This window comes from Schistocerca americana, chromosome 6 (assembly GCF_021461395.2).
Source record: "Schistocerca americana isolate TAMUIC-IGC-003095 chromosome 6, iqSchAmer2.1, whole genome shotgun sequence".
In the NCBI taxonomy this organism is placed as follows: Eukaryota; Metazoa; Arthropoda; class Insecta; order Orthoptera; family Acrididae; genus Schistocerca; species Schistocerca americana.
The window spans coordinates 28,495,648-28,522,710 of record NC_060124.1 but is presented as its reverse complement, the minus strand read 5'-3'; the positions used below and the strand labels follow the sequence as shown (position 1 = coordinate 28,522,710).

At 39.7% G+C, this 27,063-nt stretch overlaps 1 protein-coding gene across 1 annotated transcript in view; it reads right to left on the bottom strand.

Annotated features, from left to right (window-relative positions):
• The window catches only part of LOC124619703 (dynein axonemal heavy chain 2), a 1,014,172-nt gene that overhangs the window by 762,889 nt on the left and 224,220 nt on the right, over positions 1-27,063 (bottom strand). Inside the window, 6 exon segments of the mRNA XM_047146260.1 lie at positions 13,292-13,405; positions 13,584-13,717; positions 13,880-13,994; positions 16,760-16,881; positions 19,177-19,304; positions 21,893-22,093. Coding sequence (XP_047002216.1) covers positions 13,292-13,405; positions 13,584-13,717; positions 13,880-13,994; positions 16,760-16,881; positions 19,177-19,304; positions 21,893-22,093 — 814 coding nt within the window.

Sequence of the window (27,063 nt, the reverse complement as noted above, 5' to 3'; positions counted from 1 at the left end):
CTCTGTAACTTCATTTGTTTAAAAGATATAGTAAATTTAAACTATCAATATTTTCAGTGAAGCATCAGGTCATCATTTCCTCCACACAAAACACACTGAACGATGACAGCAAGACACCTTATTGAATCATTACAAAATAGAATATTTGTTATAAAGTCTAGTGCATAATAGTTACTTCTGTTCTTTATTCATTTATCAGTAAGCACATGGGTGCAAGGCTACTGGCTGTGACATTCAAAGTTAAGAAGGAAACTGTATTGGTTTTACGTAAAAAAATTTAATGTTTATTAGGTAATCTATATTATTGTTACTTTATTTAGAAGGTGAAAGTGGTCAAGCTTCGACTATTTAAATATGTTAAAATATAAAATAATGTAGAATAAGCAGTAGTCAATCAGATGGATGGCCTCAGGAAAGAGAACTGCCCTGGTCAGTTGAGTGAAGATGTTCGGCACACGGGAAAACGCGGCCGGGGACGGGCACACAGTGCCGGTGCAGATGCAAAAGCAGACAGATCGGCTGGAGACACCAAAGGGTACAGTTTGAATTGAGATGTGAAAGCGGACAGTTGGTCTTTAGGCAGCTAGGAAGTGAAACGAATTTTGTATTGTGTGTTATCACGGGACTTAGTTTCTGAGCAGTGAGGAGCTGCGTGCCTGGTGGGAACTCAACTTTTTGTGCAGATAACTTGTATTTCGTGATGAGATTGTGAATGATAGATCTGTGTCAAATGGATACGTGCTCAAGTGTAACAGTAATGCTAAATACGACCAGTTTTGCTATTAGTTTGCTTTCTGAATAAACATTATCCTAACTAAATCGCAACTGTGAGACATACACCATTTATGGGTCATTAATTTAGTTCCCGATATTATTATTACTGTTATTATATGTTATGTTAACTTTGTATCTCATAAACTTGCAATCAACCAGACAATTTAACCAAAAGGTCAGAAGTGTCTAATTTAGGGCGTGCAATGCGACACATGTGGTTCAACCCCTAGACAAGTTTGAGCCAAGACATTTCGACAAAGCGGGACTGCATGTGAGCCAGAATATCTTTGGGATGTTAGCTCACAAGTAGTATGCTTCCTTCTCACACCACTCTGCCACAACAGTCTTAAATGTATTATAGGGAACAGAGTGGTCAGCTTTTGGGACTCTGTTGAAAAATCTGGGACCTAGATATCTGTGGCTGTTATGAGCCTTAGCTAGCCTACTGTAGGGTATATCAACTGATCGTCCAGTTCTTATGTTGTTCTCATGTACAGACATCTTAAGGTTAAAATTATTTAAATTCTCTTTTACACTGAGAAGGCAATTACACAAACAGATGCTCGGGACTGTCATAATACTGAGCTCTTTGAAGTGATCTTTACAAGATTCTCTTGGAGTAAGTGCTGCTACTGATCCAACAGCTTTTTTTGCCACTTAAATACAGTTCTCGAGCTGGAGCTATTAGCCCATAGATAAGGTGGTAGTGGAAAAATGAAAAATATGCATATAGTAGCACGGTTTTTCTTACATTATTCCTCAGTTCATACAGCAGATAAATCCCTCAAGAAAGTTTTGAGCACAATTTTTCTCTATGACTCGCCTAGCTGAGTTTCTGATGTACGTGGAAACCTAAAAGTTTGATTAACTTTTAATCTTCATTGGAGACACTTAAATTAAAAACAATGTCTTCAGTTTTATTGTTATTAATTTGTAAAAATTTTCCTGGGACCAGTTAGCACATTGGTCCATTCCTATATTTTAACTATATAACAGCTCTTAGCTCCTCTAGGTCATCAAATTAGAGTTGTATCATCTGCATATAAACCAGCCTGATACAGCAAAAATGAGAGAGAGAGACAATGGACAGGAATGGACCCGTTACTGACCCCTGAAGAATGCCTTTTGTAACAGGTATGACCCAATAAGGCAAAGAGCATTCTCTCCAACTCTGTAGTACTGGAGCTATTTGACAAGTACACTGTGGGACATAGTGTCAAAAGCCTTTTTTCAAATCTAAAAGAGTCACACAAGTTTTTTATTAACCTCAATAGACTCATATATTTTTGTGGTGATGGTCTCAACTGCTTTGACGGTGGAAAGATGAGGTCTGAAACCATATTGTAAGGAGCTAAGTAAATTATTTTTCTCGAAGTACTGGTTCATCTGTTTGTGCATACAACAGTCTATAATTTTTATATGGTTGGTATGAGTGAGAAGGGATCATAATTATCAAGAGATGCTTTATCAATTTTCTTATGTATAGGTTTTACAATTGTTATTTTTAGGCATTCTGGGAGGATTCCCTCATGTAGCATCCGGTTGATTATGTTGGTTAGGTGCAGTAGAATTTCTTTTTTATATTTTATAATAGATAATTTGAAAGTCAATAGCAGTCTTCTGCTTTGAGTTGCTAAGCTTGGCAATTGCATCATTAACCTGTTTGTAGGATAGAATAGTCCAAGAGAAGTCATCATGATGCTTAATATCTAGAGCTGGATGCAAAACTGCAGCTTCAGTGAGATTATTGTTTAAATGAGAACTGGTAAAGTGTGCATTTACGGTGATTGGTTAAATTGGAATATTGTTGTGTTTATTTCAGAGCTTTCTCCAGTTTGAGAACTTTCCATGCTGCTTTACACTTATCTGTAGAATTGAGTATTATCTGTCATCAGTTTTCCTCTTGGCTACACTTATTTCTGATGTATACACCCTTCTCACTACTGTTAAGTTTCCTTCACACCTTGATTCTGTTGCAATCTGTCATAGTGTACCATCATTTCTTCCTTCACGTTGCTCTGGTGTGTTGTGTATCAGTTTCCCTGATCTTGAGATTTATTGCTCCAGTTATGCTTTGTGTGTTTTTTGTTATGTTTGGTATGGCATGAGTAAAGATTTTCTACTACTAATTCTAAAAAATTCTCTGTTGAATCATTGCCAGGCATACTATTAGTGAGTACTGTACACCAGTGTATGTGATTAAGATTGGTTTTTAACTGATTCAATTTATGTTCACCGATTGGTCTAATTACTCTTCCTATTCAGTTGACGAACTGTCTGTTTTGTTATTTAGAGGGTGCCTACATCGCAGCTCGGCATGACCTGTTATCCTGAGGTTTAAAGCTCCAAATTCAGCTTTATTTGACAGGAAGTTGTAGTTTATATTATTTCAGCATGGTGGGTTTGTTATTAGACATCATAAGTTTAAAGATCTTAATACGTCTAATCTGTGCTTCACATATTTGGTGTTATACATAAGGTCTATATTAACATAAAAAAATATCACAACTCAGCAATTTTTATATTTTAAGAGCATTATTTTCAATTTTTTGAGATTTTCTATGAATAATTCCGTGTTATTACTAGGGGAGTGGCACACTGATACAGCTATTAGTTCTTGACTTGGTATCATTATTGCTGACACTTCAAAAACTGCTTCTATACATAGAATACTTAGCTCTATAACTTTACTTTGTGGCGTAGAGCGCCATAAATATCAATATTTGTTCTGTGCATAAGTGTACTATCTTTGAGGAGAGGGCTTTGGAGGCAGGATGTTGGACGCTAACGGCAGTTAGCCTCCGGACTTGTATCTGTGTAGAAGCTAAGTGTGAATAAATCTGTATCTGAGTGAATTCTAGTTGTTTACCTACAACTATTCAATATTCCCTCACTGGTGACCCCGACTGTTTCTTCCACGTGAGATTCGGGCAGCAAGCTCGCAAATGCCAGTCACCGTGTTCTTACCCAAACTCCAACCGCAGGTAGGCTACGGTGCCACCTCCTGCGATGTAAACAACAGGCACCATCCCACGTTGCACTCCGTTTCGGACAATAACAGTAAGTGTGGTCAAGTCTATGTTCGCGATTTACGATCAGGTGTATGTTTTCTGGTAGACACTGGCGCAGACGTCTCTTTGCTGCCGGTTCGCTTAGCAACCAATAAAGTGCAACCACACAAAACAGTACTTCGTGCAGTGAACTTGTCTACCCTACAGTGTTCGGGTTCCACTTTGTATACAGTGAAACTTTCGCCCGAGTGCAAGCTAGAGTGGACATTTCTAGTGTCAACAATTGAAGAACCTATTCTCGGAATTGATTTCCTCAAGCACTATCAGTTGTCACTAGATTTTGTGCAAAATACTGTGTTTTACCACCCCCCCCCCCCCCCTTAACAAGCATATTCCTTTCGCTTCGCCGAATGACAGTTCGGCTAACACCAAACATGTGTGCTGTGCTAAGAAGTGTGTAAACCTATCCTTGGAGCTGCAATCTTGGACAAACAAGTGGCTAGTGGAGTGCGCCAAGTCTTCGAAGTTGTGGATGGAACGTACGGAAATGCTGCTGCATCTCCGCGACATACACCACGAGTTGGCCTCCACACAACAACGCCTTGCGGCACTACAAGCAGACGACTCATCGGCTACAGACAAGGTCAGTCCATGCCAAACTGGTGTTCCCGTGCCCGCGCTGTGTCAGCACCCCCTTTTGTAATGGTAGGGTATGCCCGAGTGCTCATGCTCCTTGCATTCCGAATGGACAATTAACTTGCCAAGCTCGTGGCAATGAACTACGGCCATCTGCTGTTCGGCCACACCCACTCGTGCCTACAGCGCTCGTAGCGGCATGGGCCGCTACCAAGGACCAGTGTACCAACCTCGCCCATGTTAACACGTGTGCGGCCTTTACGCAGCCTACGAGCGGGTGGCACACCTGTACTTCCGTGCCCTCAGTGCCACAGCTTGGCCCGTCCACCACTGCCTGCTCCGCTTCACGGACATCTGACTGTCGTGCCGCGCCACATATTGCAGTAGTCACTAATGGCACAGTTCATCGGTTACGTCTAACCGATGGGCAGCCCATATCGCAACACCCACGCCGCCTCAAGCCAGAATTTATGAAAATTGCAAAAGAACAATTGGACGATCTGTTACAAAAGGGAATAATTGAACCTTCTTCCGGTTGCTGGGCTAGTCCTATCCTGTTTGACCAAAAGAAAGACGGTACTTGGCGTATGGTCGGAGACTATAGGCGTTTAAATGCCCGTACCATCATTGACAAATATCTGGTCCCACACATTGCAGACTTCAATCATGCGCTCGCAGGTGCAAAGTACTTCTCTGTTTTGGACTGTAAGCACGCATTTCGTCAGATTCCTAGGGCTCTGGAGGATATTGAAAAGACTGCCATAACCACTCCCTTCGGGCTGTTCCAATACAAATTTATGCTGTTTGGATTGAAAAACGCCCCCAAACGTGGCAGCGTTTCATCAATCAAACTTTATCCCATCTAGACTTTTGTTTCATATACATGGATGATATATTGGTTTTTGCTTCTACTTTGGAACAGAGTGAGGAGCGTGTTCAAGTCGTGACAGATAATTTAGCAGCCGCTGGTATTGAACTGAACAATAAAAAGACTCAATTGTACCAGTCATCTGTCACATTCCTAAGTTATGTTGTGTCATCGGACGGTCTGACACCACCACAGGACAAGATCAAGCCTGTTCTCGAGATGCTACGCCCTCAGACCTATAGGGAATTACGCAGGTTCATCGGAACAGTTAATTATTACCGGAAACATTTGCCAGCCGCTTCTGCGGTGCAGGCTCCTCTCACAGATGCTCTCGCTGGCCCACAAACTTCTGGCACCCGCCAGGTACCATGGACACCAGACATGGACAAGGCATTTAATGAACTCAAACAGCTGTTGGCCTCCGCTGTCACTATTGCTCTCCCACGGGCGGACGCCACAATGTTTATCACTACTGACGCTAGTGACAACGCTATCGGCGCAGTACTGAGTCAGACATACAACGATGTTACGACCCCCCTGCAGTTTTTCTCAAAAAAGCTAAACAACGCGCAGAAGAAATACTCAGCATTCGACAGAGAATTACTTGCAGTTTACGAGGCCATAAGACACTTCGGAACTGATGTTGAGGGACAAGATTTCTATGTGCTCACTGATCACAAGCCATTGCTTCCTGCCATAAAAAATCCTGCGGCTGATCCGCCCCCACGACGCTTTCGTCACATCGATTACATCTTGCAATTTACAAATGACATTCACTACATCCGAGGAGCGGACAATGTGGTCGCTGATTTTCTCTCGCGTGTTGGTGCTGTCACAACCTTAATTGACTTAACGGACCTACCTCGGTTGCAATCGAGAGACCCCGATACCATGCAATTAATTTCAGACCACAGCTCCTCTCTCCAACCGGTACGCTCTACTTTCTCTGGCATATCTGACTTAGTGTGGTGTGATGAATCGACTGGTACGTTGCGGCCATTCATTCCTAAGCCCCTTCAACGCCAGGTCTTTGACAAACTACACACACTAGCACACCCCGGTGTCAAAGCTTCCACCCGTCTGGTAGCTGAACGGTTTGTCTGGAGAGACATGCGCCATGACTGTCAGTCTTGGGTAAGGGCATGCATGGTGTGTCAACAGAACAAAGTTTCCAGGCACACTTCTCCACCCGTTGGCTGTTTTGCCCAACCGCCAGGCCGGTTTCACCATGTTCATGTCGACCTCGTAGGCCCTTTGCCCCCCTCCGAGGGTTTCCGTTACTTGTTTACAGCTATTGACAGGATGACTCGGTGGGCTGAGGCTGTGCCTATTCCAAACATTACCTCTGAGACAGTAAGTCGAGCATTCTTAGATTCGTGGATCTCTAGATTTGGCTCACCTGTTTACCTCACCACTGACCAGGGGCGACAATCTGAGTCTTCAGTTTTCTCTGACTTATGTAAAATGTGTGGTATTGTCAAAATTCATACTTCTGCATACCACCCCCAAAGCAATAGGCTTGTCGAGCGATGGCATCGCACCTTAAAGTCTGCCCTGCGTTGCCATGACTCACTATGGACAGAGGCACTGCCCTTCGTGCTTCTTGGCCTTCGTGCGACTTTCAAGAAAGACCTCAAGGGTTCCGTAGCCGAGTTTGTGTATGGCCAACCTCTGGTTTTGCCTGGAGAATTAGTCCCCACTTCCATGGCCCTCTGAACTCCCTTCACTTCTCGAGCTGGTGCACTTGCACTGCAGCAAAATTCAGCCGCCACCTCCGGCTGCTCATACGCCTCCACACGTGTACGTACCACGCACGCTAGACTCTTGTGAGTATGTGTTTCTCAGAGACGACTCAGTCAAAGCCCCGCTTCAGTCACCCTACACAGGTACTTACAAGGTCGTCAAACGCTCTGAGAATAACATGGATCTCCTCATAAAAGGCTCTGTAACCACGGTCTCACTCAAACGAGTGAAACCAGCTTTCATTGAGCCTCAGCTGAACCTCCCTGATTCTGCCCCTATTTCTCCCACTCCTGCTTCGAGCGGCCATCCATCTTCCCACACCATGCATTCGGGTATTGATTCTCCACAGCGTGCTTCTCTGCCGAGCACTGCTCCTTCTTCGCGTTCATCTAATTCGAGTGGCCAATCATTTCGGGGCTTCACTCCTCACAGCCCTCGCAGTCGAACTGCCAACCACTCGGATTCTACCATTGTGTTACCATCTTCGTGTGACACCTCTTTGTCACGCCGTTCAATCCACGCTGGCTCCTCGTTGCCTTCCATCACGCTCCCTCGTCTGTCAGCTGATCGCCCGAGGTTGTCTCCTGCGCAGTCCAGTGCACCTGCCACCCCCCTCTTAGCAGATGCTTCCCCCTGCCATGGCTTTCCCACACCTCCCTGCCTCCCTACCATTGCTCGTACAGGTGCCATCCAAGAATTCACAACACATGTGCACCCTGATGACATACATAAATTATCTGTTGTCATAGATGGCGATACGGTGTGTGTGGTACTCGCGTGTGACAATATTGAGGGAGGAAGTGCAGAATCTCGTGTGGTGCGCCGCTTTAAATTGAGCAGAAGTGCTGCGTGTGGCAATTTGCGTGCCTTTGTTAGGCCTTCTGGCAAGGTGATTCTCCGCCTGCCGGCTGACGAAGTGCTACACCTTCACTCCAGGACGGGACGTCGTCTTCAGCCGCCGGCGTCGCTTGCTGACTTCACCGTCGACGTACCGGGTTTCACCTCCCGGTCTCCTACCAGTCGACCGCTTCCGCCCGACGCAGAAGAACTGTGCGTTACCTTCCTAACTTAACTTCTCACCCCCCCCCCCATTCACAGGGATGTACTCCATACTGTGTGGAGTGGGGGGGGGGGGGGGCTATGTGGTGTAGCACCATAAATATCGATATTTGTTCTGTGCATAAGTGTGCTATCTTTGAGGAGAGGGCTTTGGAGGCAGGATGTTGGACGCTAACGGCAGTTAGCCTCCGGACTTGTATCTGTGTAGAAGCTAAGTGTGAATAAATCTGTATCTAAGTGAATTCTAGTTGTTTACCTACAACTATTCAATATTCCCTCAACTTGATATTCTAAATTATTTGTTTCTTTGATAAAGATGGAAACGTCACCATGCTCCAAATTTGTTCTACAGTAACATGTTGTTAATTGGTATCGATAAGATACACTTAATTCAAGTTCACTAAGCATTAACCAGTGTTCATTTACTAGCACAATGTCACAATTTAATTCTTCCAATCAGTATTCTGTTTCTTTTATTTTTAAGTAACTGTATATTAATATATTAATATGCAAGAAAAACCCACTTTTTGCATTGTTGTTTGGCTGGTTGGACACACAAAATTCTTAACTATTGGCATCTGGCTGCCCCAATGCCTTACACTGCACTTCCCTTGTGTGACTCACCATAAAAATGTTGAGGTTCCTTCCTACTGCATGCCAGACAAGGTTTTTTTCTCCTGGCATTGCTGATAGTGGAGATGTTGGTGTTGTCTCAGCTGTGCTACGTGAAGATCATTTTAAGATGATTTTGCTTTTGGGTGCTAAATTCCTATTGTTGATATTGTCATTTATATATTTTGCAAGCAGTATTTTCCCTAGGCTATTAAGGTGTAACCCATGCGATGTGTGGAATATGCAGCTAATGTTGCTGTGATAGTAATTTCCTTTTTTAGTCACAACTTGTATCAGCATAGGATATTCTGCATGAAAACTTTTGTGTATCAGCTGCCCTAAGCACTTTTTAAATTCCAGTTTTGCTTTGCAAGCTGCTTTTTTGTTTACAACACTTGTCCCATAGCAAAGTAATACGTAATCTTCTGAGGATAAACTTATTACATCTGTGGAAAATGCGTGTTTACAGGCTTTGGACATAGGTGTGCCAGGCTTTATGAAGTCACTTGCATATACTATGGGCTGTTCATGGAGAAGACGAGTAAGTCCACAAGTATGACTGTCTGCCATAACACTTACTTTATTCCTATGTTTCAATCACTTTTGTATTTTTCATCAACAACACATACATTTTTTGGAGCAGTACTTTCATTGTTTTTGCCATTTTCAACAAAGTTTTGCACATCAAATCTATAGAAGACATTGTCTTCACCAAAGCAGAACACTAACCTAATGTACTACAAGATGCAGCTTTGGATATTCAACTTAGGAACACGTGTTTAGAACACACTTCAAGTTCAAATGTACATGTGGTCTAAAAATATTGCATCATGTGGGCCTTTGGAAATTGGTTCACGTCTGGTGAGGTAAGGTCATCCACTGCCTCCAGACATTAAACATCCAACTTCCTACAATGACAACTCCAGTGGGCAGATCATAAATACAACAATGGGGTGCTTTTGGCTTTAATACATCAACTGAAGCCCTTGATTACAAATTTCTAGTATCAGGGTACAGCTATCTGACTTTCCTCAAACTGAGAAGACAAAAAAGAAAACTCTGTTTATATTTGTTCCCAAGGACTGCATGCAGCTATTTGACAATGTCAGGTCTGCTTTTCACACCACTGAGATGTTACCACGAGATTATGTTTCAACAAAACCAGCTGTTGATATTTTTATCAACAGAAAAATAGACACAGAAAATAAAAAATAAACTGCTTCAAAATGAGATGGGTGCAGTACAGAAAGGCAGAGTGAGAGGCCTTCTTTTTCAGAGATACATTAGATAAAGACACACAATTCTGTAAGGTAAACCCTGCATGGCTGCATAGGATAGGAGGCATACCCAGGTGACTTGCTCAGCTTCATGATGGACTTATTCTTCTGAGAAGAGCTAAGTTGGAAGACCTATTGCTGTTGCTGAAGTTCATTCTCCCAGTTCAATATTCATTCTACACAAGTTTGAAACCACAACAGAATGAACCAGGAAGCTGTCTTCTGTCTCTTGTGGTCGTCCTGGCCATCCACATGGTTGTGGCTGCAGGCAACCCACCTGGTTCCTTCAGAACTGGGACCATTGTCAACAAAGAGTGAGAGTGATGCTGTGAATTAGGATAACTTGACAAGATAATCATTTACAGTGTCAAAAGTGATCAGCTTATGTATGTGCTGCCAGTTGTAGATCATCACACTTGGACCTATTGTTATATTTATGTGAGCTCTGTACAAGTTTTAGGTATAGGTAATAGGAAAGTGTCTTTTGTATAGGGAAGAAACCTAATGACCAGCAGAGAAAATGGTGGATCATTTAAGTAACACAGTTTGAAAGGAAGAATCGTCGAGTGCCATCAAGTTGAGAGGAAAGGAGTACACCTGCACATATAAAGATGGAAAAGGCCCTTGTACCACACTCAGGCAACAGCAAAAGGTTAATGGATGATGATGATGAAGTCTTTTAATGGCAATAGTTTACAAAATTGGGATCAATAGTTGGCAGTGAGTTCTTGTGATACAGAAACTAATGCATGATGTCTATCATAACTTTCTTCAGCAGTTACTGAAATACACCTTTACCTGGCAATTATTCCATGGTTTTTCCATTGTATTAAGAGTAGGGAGGAAGATACTCAGTAGAACAAATAACAATCAAGCTAGGGAAGAAGCACCTCTGTCATTACTGGTGACCACTAACACTTAACCTGATTGTCCATGGAGCTATGTTTTTGCACATAGCAACAACTTGTGTGATTTTGAGCCCCAGGTAGTAAAATTTGAATATTTTTCAACTATTCAGCCAGGTGTCATCATCCAGAAAGTGCCATAGTGCCATCTTCAGGAGATTCTGGTAAGTCAGATGTGAAATCTCAATCTCCGAATGACAGCAAGAGTTGTAGTGGCAGTGTGGGGGCATATGTTATGGTGAAGGAGGGGTGCCTCTAGACAGAAGTCCTCTGTGACGGCTTTGTACTGTTGGCTTTAGCTCATTCTCCAACATGGGGATGTAACAGGCACTGTTCACCTCTTTGCTGACAGTGTTCCAAAATCGACCCACACATATCCCATAAGAGGGTGGAAAGGACCTTTCCAGCAGAGGTCTGAGATTTGAGTTCTTCTTGGCCAGAGAAGATAAATGTCACCATTCTGGCGAGTGTCCTTTGCTTTCTGGTTCACAGTGGTGCACTCAGGTTTCATCTCCTGTGACAATAAATGTCAGAAAGTCATGTCCATAAGTGTTATATCACACCAGAAATGATGTGGGAGCCTGAACACCCATCATCTTGTATTCACCAATAAGCATCCAGGCACCCATTGTGCACACAATAAATGGTACTTGAAAACTTCACTAATAATGGCAAGAGCGGGTCCGACAATGATATTCAGTTCCCTGGCTAGAGGTTCTATAGAAATACATTGGTTCTCATGAATCATGGTTTCAGAACATCCAACAACAGCCATGCTGTAACTGATGTACATCCACTTTGAAAGGCATCTACCCACTATTACTTTCCTCTCTCATGAATGCAGCTATCTCCATAACTTTACAACATCCACCCCTCAACATTGAAAATCATATTACTGCTTGCTCTTCTTCTATGTGCACACAGCTAGGGACATGGCCATTTTGTTTCTACTGCCTTTCCTATTCAGCTTGTCATGGCATCTGTTGGTATACGCTGTAACTTTCTCAAAGCATGCATTTTCACTTCCTGGGAGTTTCAAATGCCTGACATTTTAATTACATTTAATAATGATGGTTTCCTGTTACTTTCTGAATTGCCCTCATAGTTGTTGTTTTGTGTATAGGTTGCTAATGGCGAGCTCTTTCTTAATAAGCTTATGTTTGGCTGAAGTTTTAAGGATCTTAGGGCAATCTATGGCTTGACCAAGGATAGTCAGTGAGGTCTATTATTCTGTTTAAATAACGTGTACTAAGGTGGCCAAGTACTGTAGTAGAGGATAAACATTAGACCTGTGGATAGTGTGTAGTTCTTGTATTTTTCCCTAGATTATGTCTTATAGTGGACAAAAATATTTCACTGAGTAAGGGAGTAACTGGAAAATCTCTAGAAAGACAGACCTATTGACTGTATTTTCAAATGTTTTTCAGCTGACACTAAACCCAAGGAGAATATTATAAGTTATTATGCTTGATAAGTCACATAATCACTATATTGACAGTTGTTTATCTTAAGCACTCAGACTAAATTCAGTAGAATGTTCATCACCAATGTGATGCAAAGCACCAAACTTCTACATATCAGCTTCATAAACTCATATGGATCTACTTATCCGTTAATACAGTTGGCCAGTCCTACAATATTTGAACTACACCAAGTCATATGGTATCCGTCACAGTACTTAAAAATTTTAAATACTAATTCCTCTCATTGTAATTTAAAATTATGGATTTAGTTTGTGTTCATCATATGAAGCATTACAATAACTTTGAAGCACTTAATAACTATGGAGCAAATACAGTGTCCCTAAACAGTGCCTGCTAAAAAGCTCAGATGACAAAGCTAAAACATTGGAGAATCGACTCGCATGAAGGGCTTGAATTCTATAGCTCTGGCACAGCTGTTGTTTAATGTCAATATCTCGGCCAACAGTTCACATAATATGTAGTCTGAAGACCCCTAGCGTTAATCAATTAAAATTGTTCTAAAGCCATCATGATTCAGATTAATCCAACAAGTAATTGATATCTCTTGTTACTAGATTTTTTTTATCCACAAAATAATACACTGGCTATCATTTTACTGAGAGTCCTACAATCATTTAGGACTTTGGACTATTACATGCATATATGAATAAAACAACAAAGCAGCTGTATTCAAACACACACATGACAATTTAGTCGCAGCTGTACCCATACACAAAATAGTGGGAAATAGCTGTGATATTTTATGTGTATAAATCTCTGAAAATAATCTTTCAAGTGAAATGATATACATAATGTAATGTAATTTTGTAATGGATAGCAAATTATGAATAAACAGGCAAATCTTCTAAATAAATAAAACAACATGAGAAAATAGTTTCACAAACAATATGATATTATAGTAATTAAAATATCAAGTAGTTACCGTATTTTCCATCTCTTCTGCTTCAATAGTCCAAAATGAACCTGATTTGTAAGACTCCCATGCTTCATCCCATTGGTTTGTCAATTCCCAAACAACCTCTATTGCTGCTAATTCCTGCAAATTAAGAAGATACACTCCGGAACTGTAAAAACAAAAAAAATGTTGCCTCCATGTGTTTTCCTTACACATAAATAAGTTGTGTGTGTGTTTGTATGTGTGTGTGTGCACCCGCGCATGTGTGTGTTTTCCATTTTCTAAGACTGAATACTATACATAACTTGATATAACTTGCCTTTTCCAGTGTTGCCAGTTCTGGTGTGTCCAATAGTGAAATTTTAAACATTCCCAGGTCAGTTTTTAATTGTGTTTCAGTTGCACGAAGATTTTCTAAACCTTCTCTTATGGTACGGAGTAAAGCAAGAGCATCTAAATAAAGAAACAATGGTAGGGTAAAGCATAAAGTGTAGCAAGCTATAAACTATGAAATCAAGAAAATTTCAATAATAAATTTCTGTAAATCAGTTTCAAATGCCAGGCAAAAGAAAATTCCAAAATGTATATAATTATTTATTATTTTTTAGTTAGTACCTTTTGCATTACAAGCTGATGTAAATGGTCCAGTTGTCAAAAAAGTATCAAGAAGTTGAGTTGCATTTTTCTGGAAAGTCTGTGCAGTATCCAGAAGATTAGAACGAAATCTCTCCTGAAAATACAATTAAACATTACAAAGTTACATTTCAATAAAGTATTTTTTCTTTCTTTTATATTATCAACAAGACTGCAACAGATTCTCAGTAAAAAAATTAAGTCTTAATCTCAGAAAGACTCATATTATGCAATTTCAACTTAATTAAATTGACTTGGTAATATCACAAGTAGTAATTAATGGACATATGCCAATGAAATAATGTGTATAAAATTCCTCTTGTAAGCTGGGTAACAGTTAAATTGGAGTAAATGCATATATAAACTGGCCAAGAAGCTCAAGTAAGCATGTTTTGAGTTCAGAAGTATCCCTTGTCATTTTGACCTACAGGCATGGGGATAAGATGTTTGAAATCAAACAATGGAAAATTCAGGATGGAATAATGACAACATTATCAAGGGGATAGATTGCTACTCGCCATACAGTGGAGATGTTGAGTTACAGATAGGCACAACAAAAAGATCCAAAAGGCCTTCTTCTGAACTAGACAACACACACACACACACACACACACACACACACACACATACGACCACTTCTCTGGCTGGCGAGGACAGACTGCGAGCATGATGGAAGAAGCAATCTGGGTGATGGGAGTAAATAGGAGGATGGGTCAGGGATGGGGAGGGATAGCAGGGTAGGAGTGGGATATGGCAAAGTGATGTTTGTGGGAGCATCGAGGGAGGAGGTGGGGAGAGGGTAAGGCAGCTAGGTGCAGTCTGGAGGTTACACGAAGGGTGGGGTGGGGCAATGAAAATGCAAAATGAGAGGAGTAAAATGACTGTGGGTGTGTTGGAGGAACAGAAGGCTATGTAGTGCTGAATTGAGAACAGGGAAGGGGGTAGGTGAGGGAAGAACAGTGACTAAAAAAGGCTGAGGCCAAGAGGGTTACGGGAACATGATATACTGCACGGAGGGTTCCCTCCTGCGCAGTTTATAAAAGCTGGTGTTAGCAGGAAGAATTCCAATAGCACAAGCTGTGAAGCGGTCACTGAAATGAAGAATGCTGTATTGGGCAGCATGCTCAGCATTTGGGGGGTCCACCTGTTTCTTGGACAAAGCTTTTCAATGGCCATTCATGTGGACAGGCAGCTTATTGGTTGTCATGTCCACATAGAATGCAGCACAGTGGTTACAGCTTAGCTTGTATATAACATGACAAGTTTCACAGGTAGCCCTGCCTTTGATGGGATAAGTGATGCTTATGATCAGATGGGAGTAGCTGGTGGTGGGAGAATGAATGGGACAAATCTTATATCTATTACAGGGATATGAGCCATGAGGCATTTGGGAGTAGAGGTTGAGTCGGGATGGACAAGGATACTGCGCAAGTTCGGGGGATAGTGGAATACCACTGTGGGAGGGATGGGCAGGACAGTGGGTATGCCATTCCTCATTTCAAGGCATGATGAGGGGTAATCTGTTGCTCACAGTTCGGCCTCAACAGCCAGAGACAGTGGTCATGTGTGTATGAGTTGCAATTGTGTAAATGTATGTATGTGTACAATATAATGGAAGGAAACATTCCACGTGGGAAAAATTATACATAAAAACAAAGATGAGGTGATTTACCGAACAAAAGCGCAGGCAGGTCGATAGACACACAAACAAACACAAACATACACACAAAATTCAACAAACTGTTGCCTCATCAGGAAAGAGGGAAGGAGAGGGGAAGACGAAAGGAAGTGGGTTTTAAGGGAGAGGGTAAGGAGTCATTCCAATCCTGGGAGCGGAAAGTCTTACCTTAGGGGGAAAAAAGGACAGGTATACACTCGCACACACGCACATATCCATCCACACATACAGACACAAGCAGACATATTTAAATATAAACCCACTTCCTTTCGTCTTCCCCTCTCCTTCCCGCTTTCCTGATGAGGCAACAGTTTGTTGCGAAAGCTTGAATTTTGTGTGTATGTTTGTGTTTGTTTGTGTGTCTATCGACCTGCCTGCGCTTTTGTTCGGTAAGTCACCTCATCTTTGTTTTTATATGTATGTATGTGTATGTTGTCTAATTCAGAAGGCCTTTTTATTGAAAGCTTATTTGTTTAGAAGTCTTTTTGTTGTGCCTGTCTGTAACTCAACATCTCTGCTTTAGGATAAGACGTTTGTTTAGACAAAGCAGATTTAATTCATGGTTAATTTATTCTGTACTGAAAGCTACTTCACTCTTGTGGTTAGAGCTCTTTTTTCCTCTACATTTACAATCAGTTGATATGTCACTATTTTAAACTAAAGTTCCTTAATCATCAGATTTGGTGCAGAATAAAATGATGATCTATTGTGCAAAATGACACCATCTCCCAATAGTCACAGTGGCACTTACGGTATATGAAATTACCATGAGGCATGTCCAGTGCTATTTGTGTACTTGCTTTTGAAGGCCATTCATCCAAGATTATACATGAACTTACACTTTAATATTACAGATCTACAAAACAATGTTTGGATTGGTGACTGCTTTACTTATGGTGCACATGTACAATCATGTCTCTAGGAATATATGGGCAGAGTTCTCCCACTTTCAGATTAACAGATAAATCATGTTAATGACAGAAAAAAATACATAACTTAGTTAAATTAAAACACAACAGTGTTTCTATTAAACCTGAGGATCTTGTTCCTTTTCCAAAATATCACCTCCTTTCAAGTGTCAAAAGTATGACATATCAAAATTTAACATTTCTTTCAGCTGTGAATGATATTTTTGGTTTTTATTTGGTATTCATATAAGACAACTTATTGCAGTTGTTAAGTACCTTATTTCTCTCCACTAAATCTGTAGCTTCACCATACAACAGCTCACAATACTGCTCCCATGCACTTGGTAGAAATTTAATACCATTGTTCATTTCTAAAGGGATATCAGCTTCATGGCGTTCTGTGGGGAAAAAAGTGCATTCATCAGTTTATGGATGCAGAATATTCCTTCATGTTTCTCTTCATATGTATAGGACAATCTACACATTAGAAAAACAGAATTCACGCTATAATTTCCCAAACAATAACAAGGTGGTGTGCTACTAAAATAGCACTTGATCAATTTAGTAAAAAAATAAAAAAAATGTTATGCACATATTTGAAAATAAAAAAGAATTATTACTGTTGGCAGAAAACAACTGATGTAATGGGAAAACTAAGCAGCAACCACAAATTAATTCTCAGTGTAAATAATAACTTGTAATAATCATCTTTCACTTTTATTCATGTTTCATTAATAGCAACAAAGCAAACTGTAGCTGTGTTTTTACACAGATTAATAAAATAAATTAAGAATCAATGCTAAAATTTTCTATACACAAAAAAATGCAGGACTCAATCCAAGATATGATTTCAATGAGCAGCAAAAGCAGTCTGACACCTTACAAAGACATTATCAAATACTTGTCAAATTTCAGTGTATGGTGTCTGTTTGCATACATTCCCCCAACATGTAAATCACATGGATTAGATCAGTGTAATTAACAGACCAGTCAACTATCCTAATATAAAAAAAAGGAATGAAACTTTGTACATAACAATATATTTTCCAGCCACATAATCAACTGATGAGTAGTACATCATAACTGGGGGTAAGGTCAAGGTCTGCTTCATGCTCAGGCAAACCCAAAGAGTAGGAAGTGGCAGAATGGGTACTATTTCAGCAGTAGCAGTGTGCATATATTGTCAAAAGTGCAGGTCATGTGTGCTATATGAGCAAACTATGGAAAGACATAGCTGACAGCAGCCTGTAGCTGACAGCAATATAGCATCACAAACAAACAGAACATCAGTTACGAGCAGCAGTCAGTGACTGAGTGGTTACAGCAAACAGCAGACACAGCAGTCACTGGTAACAGTCAACAACAATATTGACACACATACAACACTCAGCATACATGAGATGGAGAAGACCGCAAAATGCAAGTGTGGAAAGCTGGTGAAATTGTTCTTCTATTGATCATTTAACCACTACTGACACAATGAAACTGTAAGCCAGTGAAGGTGGTTCCGATTCATGTTGCTAGAAATTGTGGGTGTCCGAAATCAGCTGGGGTGATACGAGCAAAAGAATCTACTTGATGGTAGTCACACAGTCTTTGTCAATGTTGTGGAATAAAATGGGAGACCTAGATCAACATTCTGAAAGCACTAATAATGCTATGAATAGCTATATCAAAAGACAAATAGTATTATTACAGGGCATTATTGATAGACTTTCAGATGTGAAGACTAGATTCCAAAATGCTGTCAAAGCAGTAGAATGTAATTTTGGAGGCCACATAAGATTACAAGGAAGTGACATGAGGAAAACACACACTTCACTCCGCAGGTCAATAATATAAGATGGCAAACTGGAATGATAAATCAAGGGCGGAATAGAAAAAGTATAACTTTTGAAACACAGTAAATGTCATTTCGCACGGAAATGTCATGTATGGGTGTCACATGTATAAAATCTTTTTCAGCTGGAGGGAGGTACTTTGTAGTTGACTTCTTTGTTGCACTTAAGGAGAGAATTTTATAATGAACTTGATTGATGTAGCAAGAATTATATTTATCTCAAGTAATTTGGAAGGAACAGTAAAGGCATATGTGTATCAGTACTTATGTTTCTTTATAGATTTGGCAATTTTCAAAGTTACCGTATGTTGCTGTCAGAATGCTGGGGTCAAGTAAACCAGCAAAGGCTGTGAACTGAATTTTTGAATGGGTTAGTCAATAACAAGGGGAAAAGGCAGTATGTGGGAATTCTGTCACTTAAAACTGGATGGTTTGACCCCTATATTAATTTGAGAAAGTTAAGTAAGATAACGTGCACAGTGACATCTGTTTTTAAGTTTCTAAGAAAAGAAAGAAAAAAAGAAGGGAAAAGAAATTGGTTTCACAATGAATCTTTCATTCTGTATCAGTCTTTTCACTGTTGTGAAACTTCCTGAAAGATTATGTGCTGGACTGAGACTTGCAGCAAATTCTCTCACTGATTGACAGTTTGAGACACAACACATAGCTTTAATTCTGCTGGTCTATGTTAAGGAAAGTTCAACATTCAACTCATATAATATCAGCTGTTGGAAATAATTATTTACTGCTATGTTAATAACTTGATTGTCACGTTCCTACATTCAAGTAGGTCATTTAATAGACAACATTTGACTCACATTACAAAAATTTGATGGCATATAATCACACTTACCCAGGATTTGAAATCTTGTGTTAATAACAGGAAATTCTTTCTCTTTGCTTTGTACTTCTTCAGTAAGACGTGCATGCAGCCTCATTGCATTATCAAGCTCATCTAAGTCTTGTGGTTCATGCATTAATCTGTATGGAGAGGGCATTGAAATGATTTAATATCACTAATGACAATATATTAAATAAAAATTGAAGACCAGGATAATAACATAAGCATATAATTTATTTATGATACTTTTAAAGTATGGCTCATGTAGAAAATAGGTCTTTACATCTGCTGAATAGGTGTTACATAAAGGACATTTTCATCTTAGACTGTTATCCTCATTTATTTTCTGCCTCAGGATATTATAAAGTGATATGCTGTAAAAACAGAGGTACAAATCATTCAATTTTTTTGAAATGAAGAACAGATCTTCATAAAGAATCCCAGAATATATACCGGTATGCCTAAATACACGTACCAGTATTTTACGATACTGTAAGAAAATCAGTGTGATTTGTACCTCCATTTCTGTAGTATACCATTCAACAAAGGACTGTATGCCTAAATACACGTACCAGTATTTTAAGATACTGTAAGAAAATCAGTGTGATTTGTACCTCCATTTCTGTAGTATACCATTCAACAAAGGACTGTGGTGAAAACTGCAACAGTAGTGGAAAATAAATCAAAGATTGTCTAAAATTTTGTGAGGCTGTGGAAACTGACAGTATGAAATTAACCAAGATAAGAGCTGATTAAGTATTAATAAATAAAAGTGCATGAAACAGCTGAGAACATAATTCAGGACAGAAGCTTAATAATTACTGACCCATACCATCTTGGCATCAGATACTCAAAAGCAGGCATCCCTTACTTATTCAACCAACAGTTTTATTGTAAACAGTGAAACAGATGTAGCAGTTAAGTTTCATTACCTGTAAGTACTGTAGAAATGTGTACTAAGTGATGTTACAGTCAAATATTCAAGTATAGCTCACATTTAGATCTCTGAAAGTAGCTTTGATGTCTCAGAAACAGAAATACATTTATCATAAACAGCAAACACAGTATACCTGTACCCATAACTGTTGCTTACTGCTACATGCTGAAAGATACAGTAAATCAGAGAGAACTTGATGAGCATTCGCTGGAGTGTTGTTGGCTTAAGGGAAGAATGCTTTAAAGATGAACACTGCACTCTGTTAAATCTAGAAATTGTTTTATTTATGCATTGAAAGTGAAGGAAACTCATGTGCAGTTGGACTGCTTATAAACAAGAATTTTATGAACCATGTTTCAGTATTAGAAGATATAAAATAGCTCGATTAGTCTCAAACTTGTCACAGGAGTATAAAGTGCAAATGCTACAACTTCTTGCACTAACATCAAGTTACCTACAAGAGACAAAAAAGTCTTTTGTGAAAGCCTTCAGGTAAGCCATGAAAACAAAAACATACCCACTTCAGACTAGTATTAAGTTAATTCTAATGTCAAAGTGAGCACTTGGCAAGAGCAAGACACATAGGTAGGAACTATGAATCTGATGAAAGAATGCTCTTCAAGAATACATTCTTCAAGGAACACTGAAATCAAAATGGACATAAACAAGCTCCAGTTACAGCAATCAAAGCCAGACACACTTTCCAGAATTTTCGCTCTGCAGTAGAGTGTGTGGAGATAAGAAATTTCTGGGAGGTTAGAACTGTGTGTTGGACCGCACTCAAACTGGAGATCTTAGCAAGTGCTCTACTGACTAAGTTTCAAGGTATACTGTGTTCTATAAGTGTACTCCACATGTATATTTACATCCACAGTCTGCAAACTTCTTTGAAGTGCATTGCAGAGGGTACTTCCTCTTGTACCACTTACTTTGTTTTCCTCCCCTCCTATTTGCATACAGTTAGCAAGAAGACTGACTACTTAAACACCTATGTGTGCACTATAATTAGTCTATCTAACCTTGTCTCTTGTATTCCTACAGGAGCAATAATCAGAATGTTTGGTTGAGTTCCTAAGTTTCTCAGTTAACACAGGCCCTTCAAACTTAATAAGTTTTTGAACTGAACAAATTTAAATTTCTGAATATTTAAAGCAAGTTGCCAATCTGTACATAGAATTTTCAAATTCTATAAATATGGTGACTGAATACTTGAGTAGATTTCCTCTCACAAATAAACTTTTGTCTAATCTCACTTCCATCATACCCCAAACAGCTGACACCATCTTACTGCTCTGTGTGCCCTCCAAAAGAATATCAAATCCTGCCACACTACCCACACCTAAATGTCCCCTCCCCCCTCTTTCCTCTCATTTACACCCATAACAATCAGCTCCTTATCTACATTGCATCTATACATTATATACACAACTCAAATTACTTAATCCGCAGCTGGTCACCAAGTTTTACCATCGACACAACATCAATATTGTGACACCAACACTATAAAGGTCATCACAGGTCATTATCAAATCAGAATCACCTGTTTTGATAGTCCATTTGTGTTTATCATCTTTTAACCCTTTTAATGACTCTGTAGGGCTTACGAACAGTCACTTTGCAACTACAAAACATAGAATAAAGTTCAAATACACAATATCGGAGTAAAAGGTGTGCAGCTGATACATATCTGAGATGAAGTCCACATAATCAATAACATTCTCAGTAACGAAATATAAATAACGAAATGAAACAGGAGTCTATTATAGGTATGTGAATAATGTGGATACTAACTTTCTCGAATAATCCTCTATATACTTGTAGAAATCTAAAATCATATCATTTGTTGTACGGCACAACAATTCTGTCAGTTTCTTCTGCCATTCCACACAGTGCATAATGATAGATTTCTTTACTGCAGCTGCATTAACTTCAGAGAAGTAAACAAATGAAATTGTATCTTCCATTTGTACATTGTTAGCAATTTCTGTGTATCTGAAATCATAAGTTTTAATTAGAAGTACTCAAAACCTATGGAAATCGGCTACTAATGCATTTTAATAGTTTTAAGAAGATTAGGGCCTGTATACAAACTGAACTGTTATGTCAAAACTGTATAGAGATGGTGCTTATTACATATGAGAAAACTGTTCCATGGATCGTAATTGCAATATCTCACTATGACATGGTATGAATCAGTTTTACAATTCTAGAGCAATTTTTCAATGAAAAATATAAAAATATGCTGACCATTTACATGACTGTCTAATTTTTTTCACACTGATGTCCACTTACCTTTTCACTTAAAATGAGTAATTCACTGATGAAATATAAATTATGTTTGCTTCTCAGCAGCAGAGGTTATGAACAGCACTCTGGGGTATAGGAACAATCGTTCAGCATTTTCTGCTGGTTAATACCTTTATTGCTCTAAATTTCATTATTTTTACAGCAAAAATTTTCTGGGTTTTACTGATAACAATTTAGTGCACATCCCAGATAGATGTAGCAAAGCTATTTTGTGCTGTGGTGAATGAAAAAACTGAAGTATGTGGTGATAACAATGGTGGTGATGGTGGTGGTGATGATGAAGAGCAATCACTTGCACCATGTTTTGCTGCAGCTGTGGGATGACTTGACACTATTAGAAACTACACTGAAGCTCCAAAGAAACTGGTACACTCAAATACAGAAAATGTAAACAAGCAGAGTAAAGTGCTGTAGTCGGCAATGCCTTATAGACAACAAACATCTGAACCAGTTACAAGTATACCATGAATATCAGGAATCCGGTAAAACATCAAATCTCTGACATCGCTGCGGCCAGAAAAAAATCCTCCAAGAACAGGACCAACGAAGACTGAAGAAGAAAATCATTCAACATGATAGAAATGCAACCCTTCCACAAATTGCTGCAGATTTCAATGCTGAGCCATCAGCAAGTGTCACCGTGCAACCCATTCAACAATGGGCTTTCGGAGCTGGCAGCCCACTCGTGCATCCTTGATGACTGCACAACACAACACAAGGCTTTATGCCTCGCCTGGGTCTGTCAACACTGACGCTGGCCTGTTGATGACTGGTAATGTGTTGCCTGGTCGGACGAGTCCCATTTCAAATTGTTTCGAGCAGATGGACGAGTACAGGAATGGAGACAACCTCATGGATCCATGGACACTGCATGTCAACAGGGGACTGTTCAAACTGGTGGAGGCTCTGTAACGGTGTGGGAATGTGCAGTTGCAGTGATTTGGAACCCCTGATATGTCTTTATATGACTCTGACAGGTGACACATATGTAAGCATTCTGTCTGATCACCCACATCCATTCATGTCCATTGTGCATTCTGACATACTTGCGCAATTCCAGCAGGACGATGCAACATCCCTCATGTCCAGAACTGCTACAGAGTGGCTCCAGCAACACTCTTCTAAGTTTAAACACTTCCACTGCCCACCAAACTCTCCAGACATGAACATTATTAAGCATATCTGGCACGCCTTGCAATGTGCTGTTCAGAAGAAATCTCCACACCCTCATGCTCTTACGGATTTATGGGCAGCCCTGCAGGATTCATGGTGTCAATTTCCTCCATCACTACTTCAAACATCAGTCAAGTCCATGTCACACTATGTTCCAGCATTTCTGCATGCTCGTGGGGGCCCTACAAGATATTAGACTGGTGTACCAGTTTCTTTGGCTCTTCAGTGTATTTATCCCGTTTCAGTGTGGCTATTTAATTTCTTTCCAGCATATATAAACTGGAGCAACAACTCCTGAAAGTGCAATTTACTGGGAGGAAAAAACAAACAACTCTTTGTTGTTGCAAAAGAAAGTATAAATTCTGTTATAAGTTTAATGGTAATGTGTGTATTAGGGTTGGTAAAGGGTAAATTAAATTTCTGTTAGGTTGAATTCTAGTTTATAGCCCATAAGTCTGTGGTTTAAGAATGTTTATCTTGCCTAAAAATGTTACAGTCCGAGTTATGAGTTACTTCTTTGGTGTGCTTGTGTTGTGCCCCCATCTAAAGTAGACCCTCATTTCAGTAAAAAAGCCTTAGGTCTTCATACACTTGTTAAAAAGGCAGCTGCTTCTGGACTACAGAAAAGCTGAAGTAGAGCTGCCAGCCACTCAAATTAAAAACCAGACATTGGAAAACCATCTTTTTGAATGTTGAAATAGTTTCTTCTTTGGGGGAGGGGGACACAGAGACAGAACACAGAGAAAAGTTAAACTGGTGGAGGAAAGAAAATATTGCTTTCAGTGCTGACCAGGAGAAGGAAAGAAGTTGACAGACAATGATAGTGAATATTTAAATTATACAGCAATAATGGCTAACTGTGATGGCAATTACAGAAATTTGATTATAATTAATACCCATTAGAAATGACAAATTGCTGAGGGTAATGACAACAAATGGCTGAAAATTTGAGAAAAATAAATAAAAAGAAAAGTAACATTGAAAAGGGAATTAAATACACCCAGAAAGTAAAGAGAAGTTGCAGTACACCAACACAAAAGGACAGTCGGTGATACACTTGGAGAGGGGCGGATTCAGAAAGGGGGGGGGGGGGGGAGGGGGGAGAGTTCAGAGTTGATTAATGTTAGTTGCCATTTCTGTAATTCAAAAATATTAATGCTGGGAAGCAGTAATCAAGATGTCAGTGATACATAACATATTCCTATTACTGCATGTATGTTCCAGCAATACTTACCAACAAGTGACTTGAATCTGCTTGTTTGCCTACCTGACATTCTTCCTTTCGGAATGAGAGCTTCATGGTAGTCATATCATTATCGACCAAGCCATGTGGAGATCTGTGCAAATGAGGAAATTGATCTTGAGGGAAATGCTGAGAGAAATCTAGACTGTCTTCATATTCCCTGTTGTATAGGAGATCAGTCATTTCAAGCTGCAGATGAGAGTGAATTCGGTACTGGAAGCTTTTTCATTTTCCCATTCAGTTGCACTACAAATCTTGATTTATTTTGCAACATGACATGTGCTCCATTTGCAGTCACATAAACTAATAAATTCTATGAAAATATATCTAAAAACAAAGATGATGTGACTTACCATACGAAAGCGCTGGCAGGTCGATAGATACACACACAAACACATACATACACACAAAATTCAAGCTTTCGCAACAAACGGTTGCTTCGTCAGGAAAGAGCGAAGGAGAGGGAAAGATGAAAGGATGTGGGTTTTAAGGGAGAGGGTAAGGAGTCATTCCAATCCCAGGAGCGGAAAGACTTACCTTAGGGGGAAAAAAGGACAGGTATACACTCGCATACACACGCATATCCATCCGCACATATACAGACACAAGCAGACAAATATCCATCCGCACATACACAGACACAAGCAGACATTTCCCTGCTTGTGTCTGTGTATGTGCGGATGGATATGTGTGTGTGTGTGTGCGAGTGTATACCTGTCCTTTTTCCCCCTAAGGTAAGTCTTTCCGCTCCCGGGATTGGAATGACTCCTTACCCTCTCCCTTAAAAACCACATCCTTTCATCTTTCCCTCTCCTTCCCTCTTTCCTGACGAAGCAACCATTGGTTGCGAAAGCTTGAATTTTGTGTGTATGTATGTGTTTGTGTGTGTATCTATCGACCTGCCAGCACTTTCGTATGGTAAGTCACATCATCTTTGTTTTTAGATATATTTTTCCCGCGTGGAATGTTTCCCTCTATTATATTCATATCATAAATTCTATGAAAAGGTATATTTCCTACACTTCCTTCAACACTCCTAACAATTTCACATCCAGATGTGTGCCTGTGATATCTACTCTTTCATAGAGCACTAAGAATGTGCAATAAACTCTTTACATAGATTTTGCAAGCTACCTCTGAATGTTGTCTGCCACAACCATTGTGTGATCAGGTTGCTACGTTTGATAGTGGCGCCAAACAAAACTGTTCTCCCTGAAGCAGTGTAAATATTCAGCTGCAACTACCACGCATTCTTCTATTAAATCATCATTTGTGAAAAAGTGCAAGGATTTTGCGACTAGTAGTGCAATTTTGTGTCCCATCTGAACAGTACACACACACACATTTGATTTTTCTTCCTCTTCTTCCACCCCTTCAGAAAGCTTCCTTTTAAGGTTTTAAAACCTCTTGTCATATACAGGACTTTCACATTTTCTGTTTCTGTATACTTTTGTGTGGTAAGATGTGTATATCTTTGCAGATTTAAGTTTCTGTATGTATTCTGTGTCTTATGATACACTAACCACTTTGTGAACTCATCTTTTTATGTTAACTGATAATATTTCTCACACTGTTAATCAAGATGCAAAGATATTGTCAGTGTTACACTATTCTGACTCACCACTGCTGCTATTAGATTGCACCACTGTCACAAAGGACCCTCGCCTATTCCACAGTTGGCGCTTACCCCGTGTTGTCATGACCACATGGTGCCTATGCATTTCCCTCACTCTCCACTGCACCGCAACTTCTCTGCTTGTCAATAAGAGCCTGAACAGGTGCAAGTACTCACTCTCAAAATCAATGAGTTGTTAAGCCATGATGGAGACTCAAGCCGTGATGCAGAGCAATAGTTAAACTCGGAGATCAGTTGACAGGTAACTTGCAAATCATTTCCATGTTTTTTATGCAATTTTAGTAGCAGTAATGGTACTAGTTTTATTCACCTGTTTATCATTTTTACAAGAATACTGGACATCTCATGGTATTGCAATTTAAGAACAAAAGTCTTATTAATACATAGAGGAGTACACATAGTTACATGTCTCATTTGACTTGGATGGGACAGGTAAGTCAATCCATGGTAGGAACTATCCTGGTATTTGCCTGAAATAATTTAGGGAAACCACAGAGTGAGTAGATGTGGATTAGGGTCTCCATCATCCTGAATACAAGGCAATTTCATTTAAAATAGCGCAACCTCAATTTGTTTATTCCTAGTGTACAATAATGTTTTGTT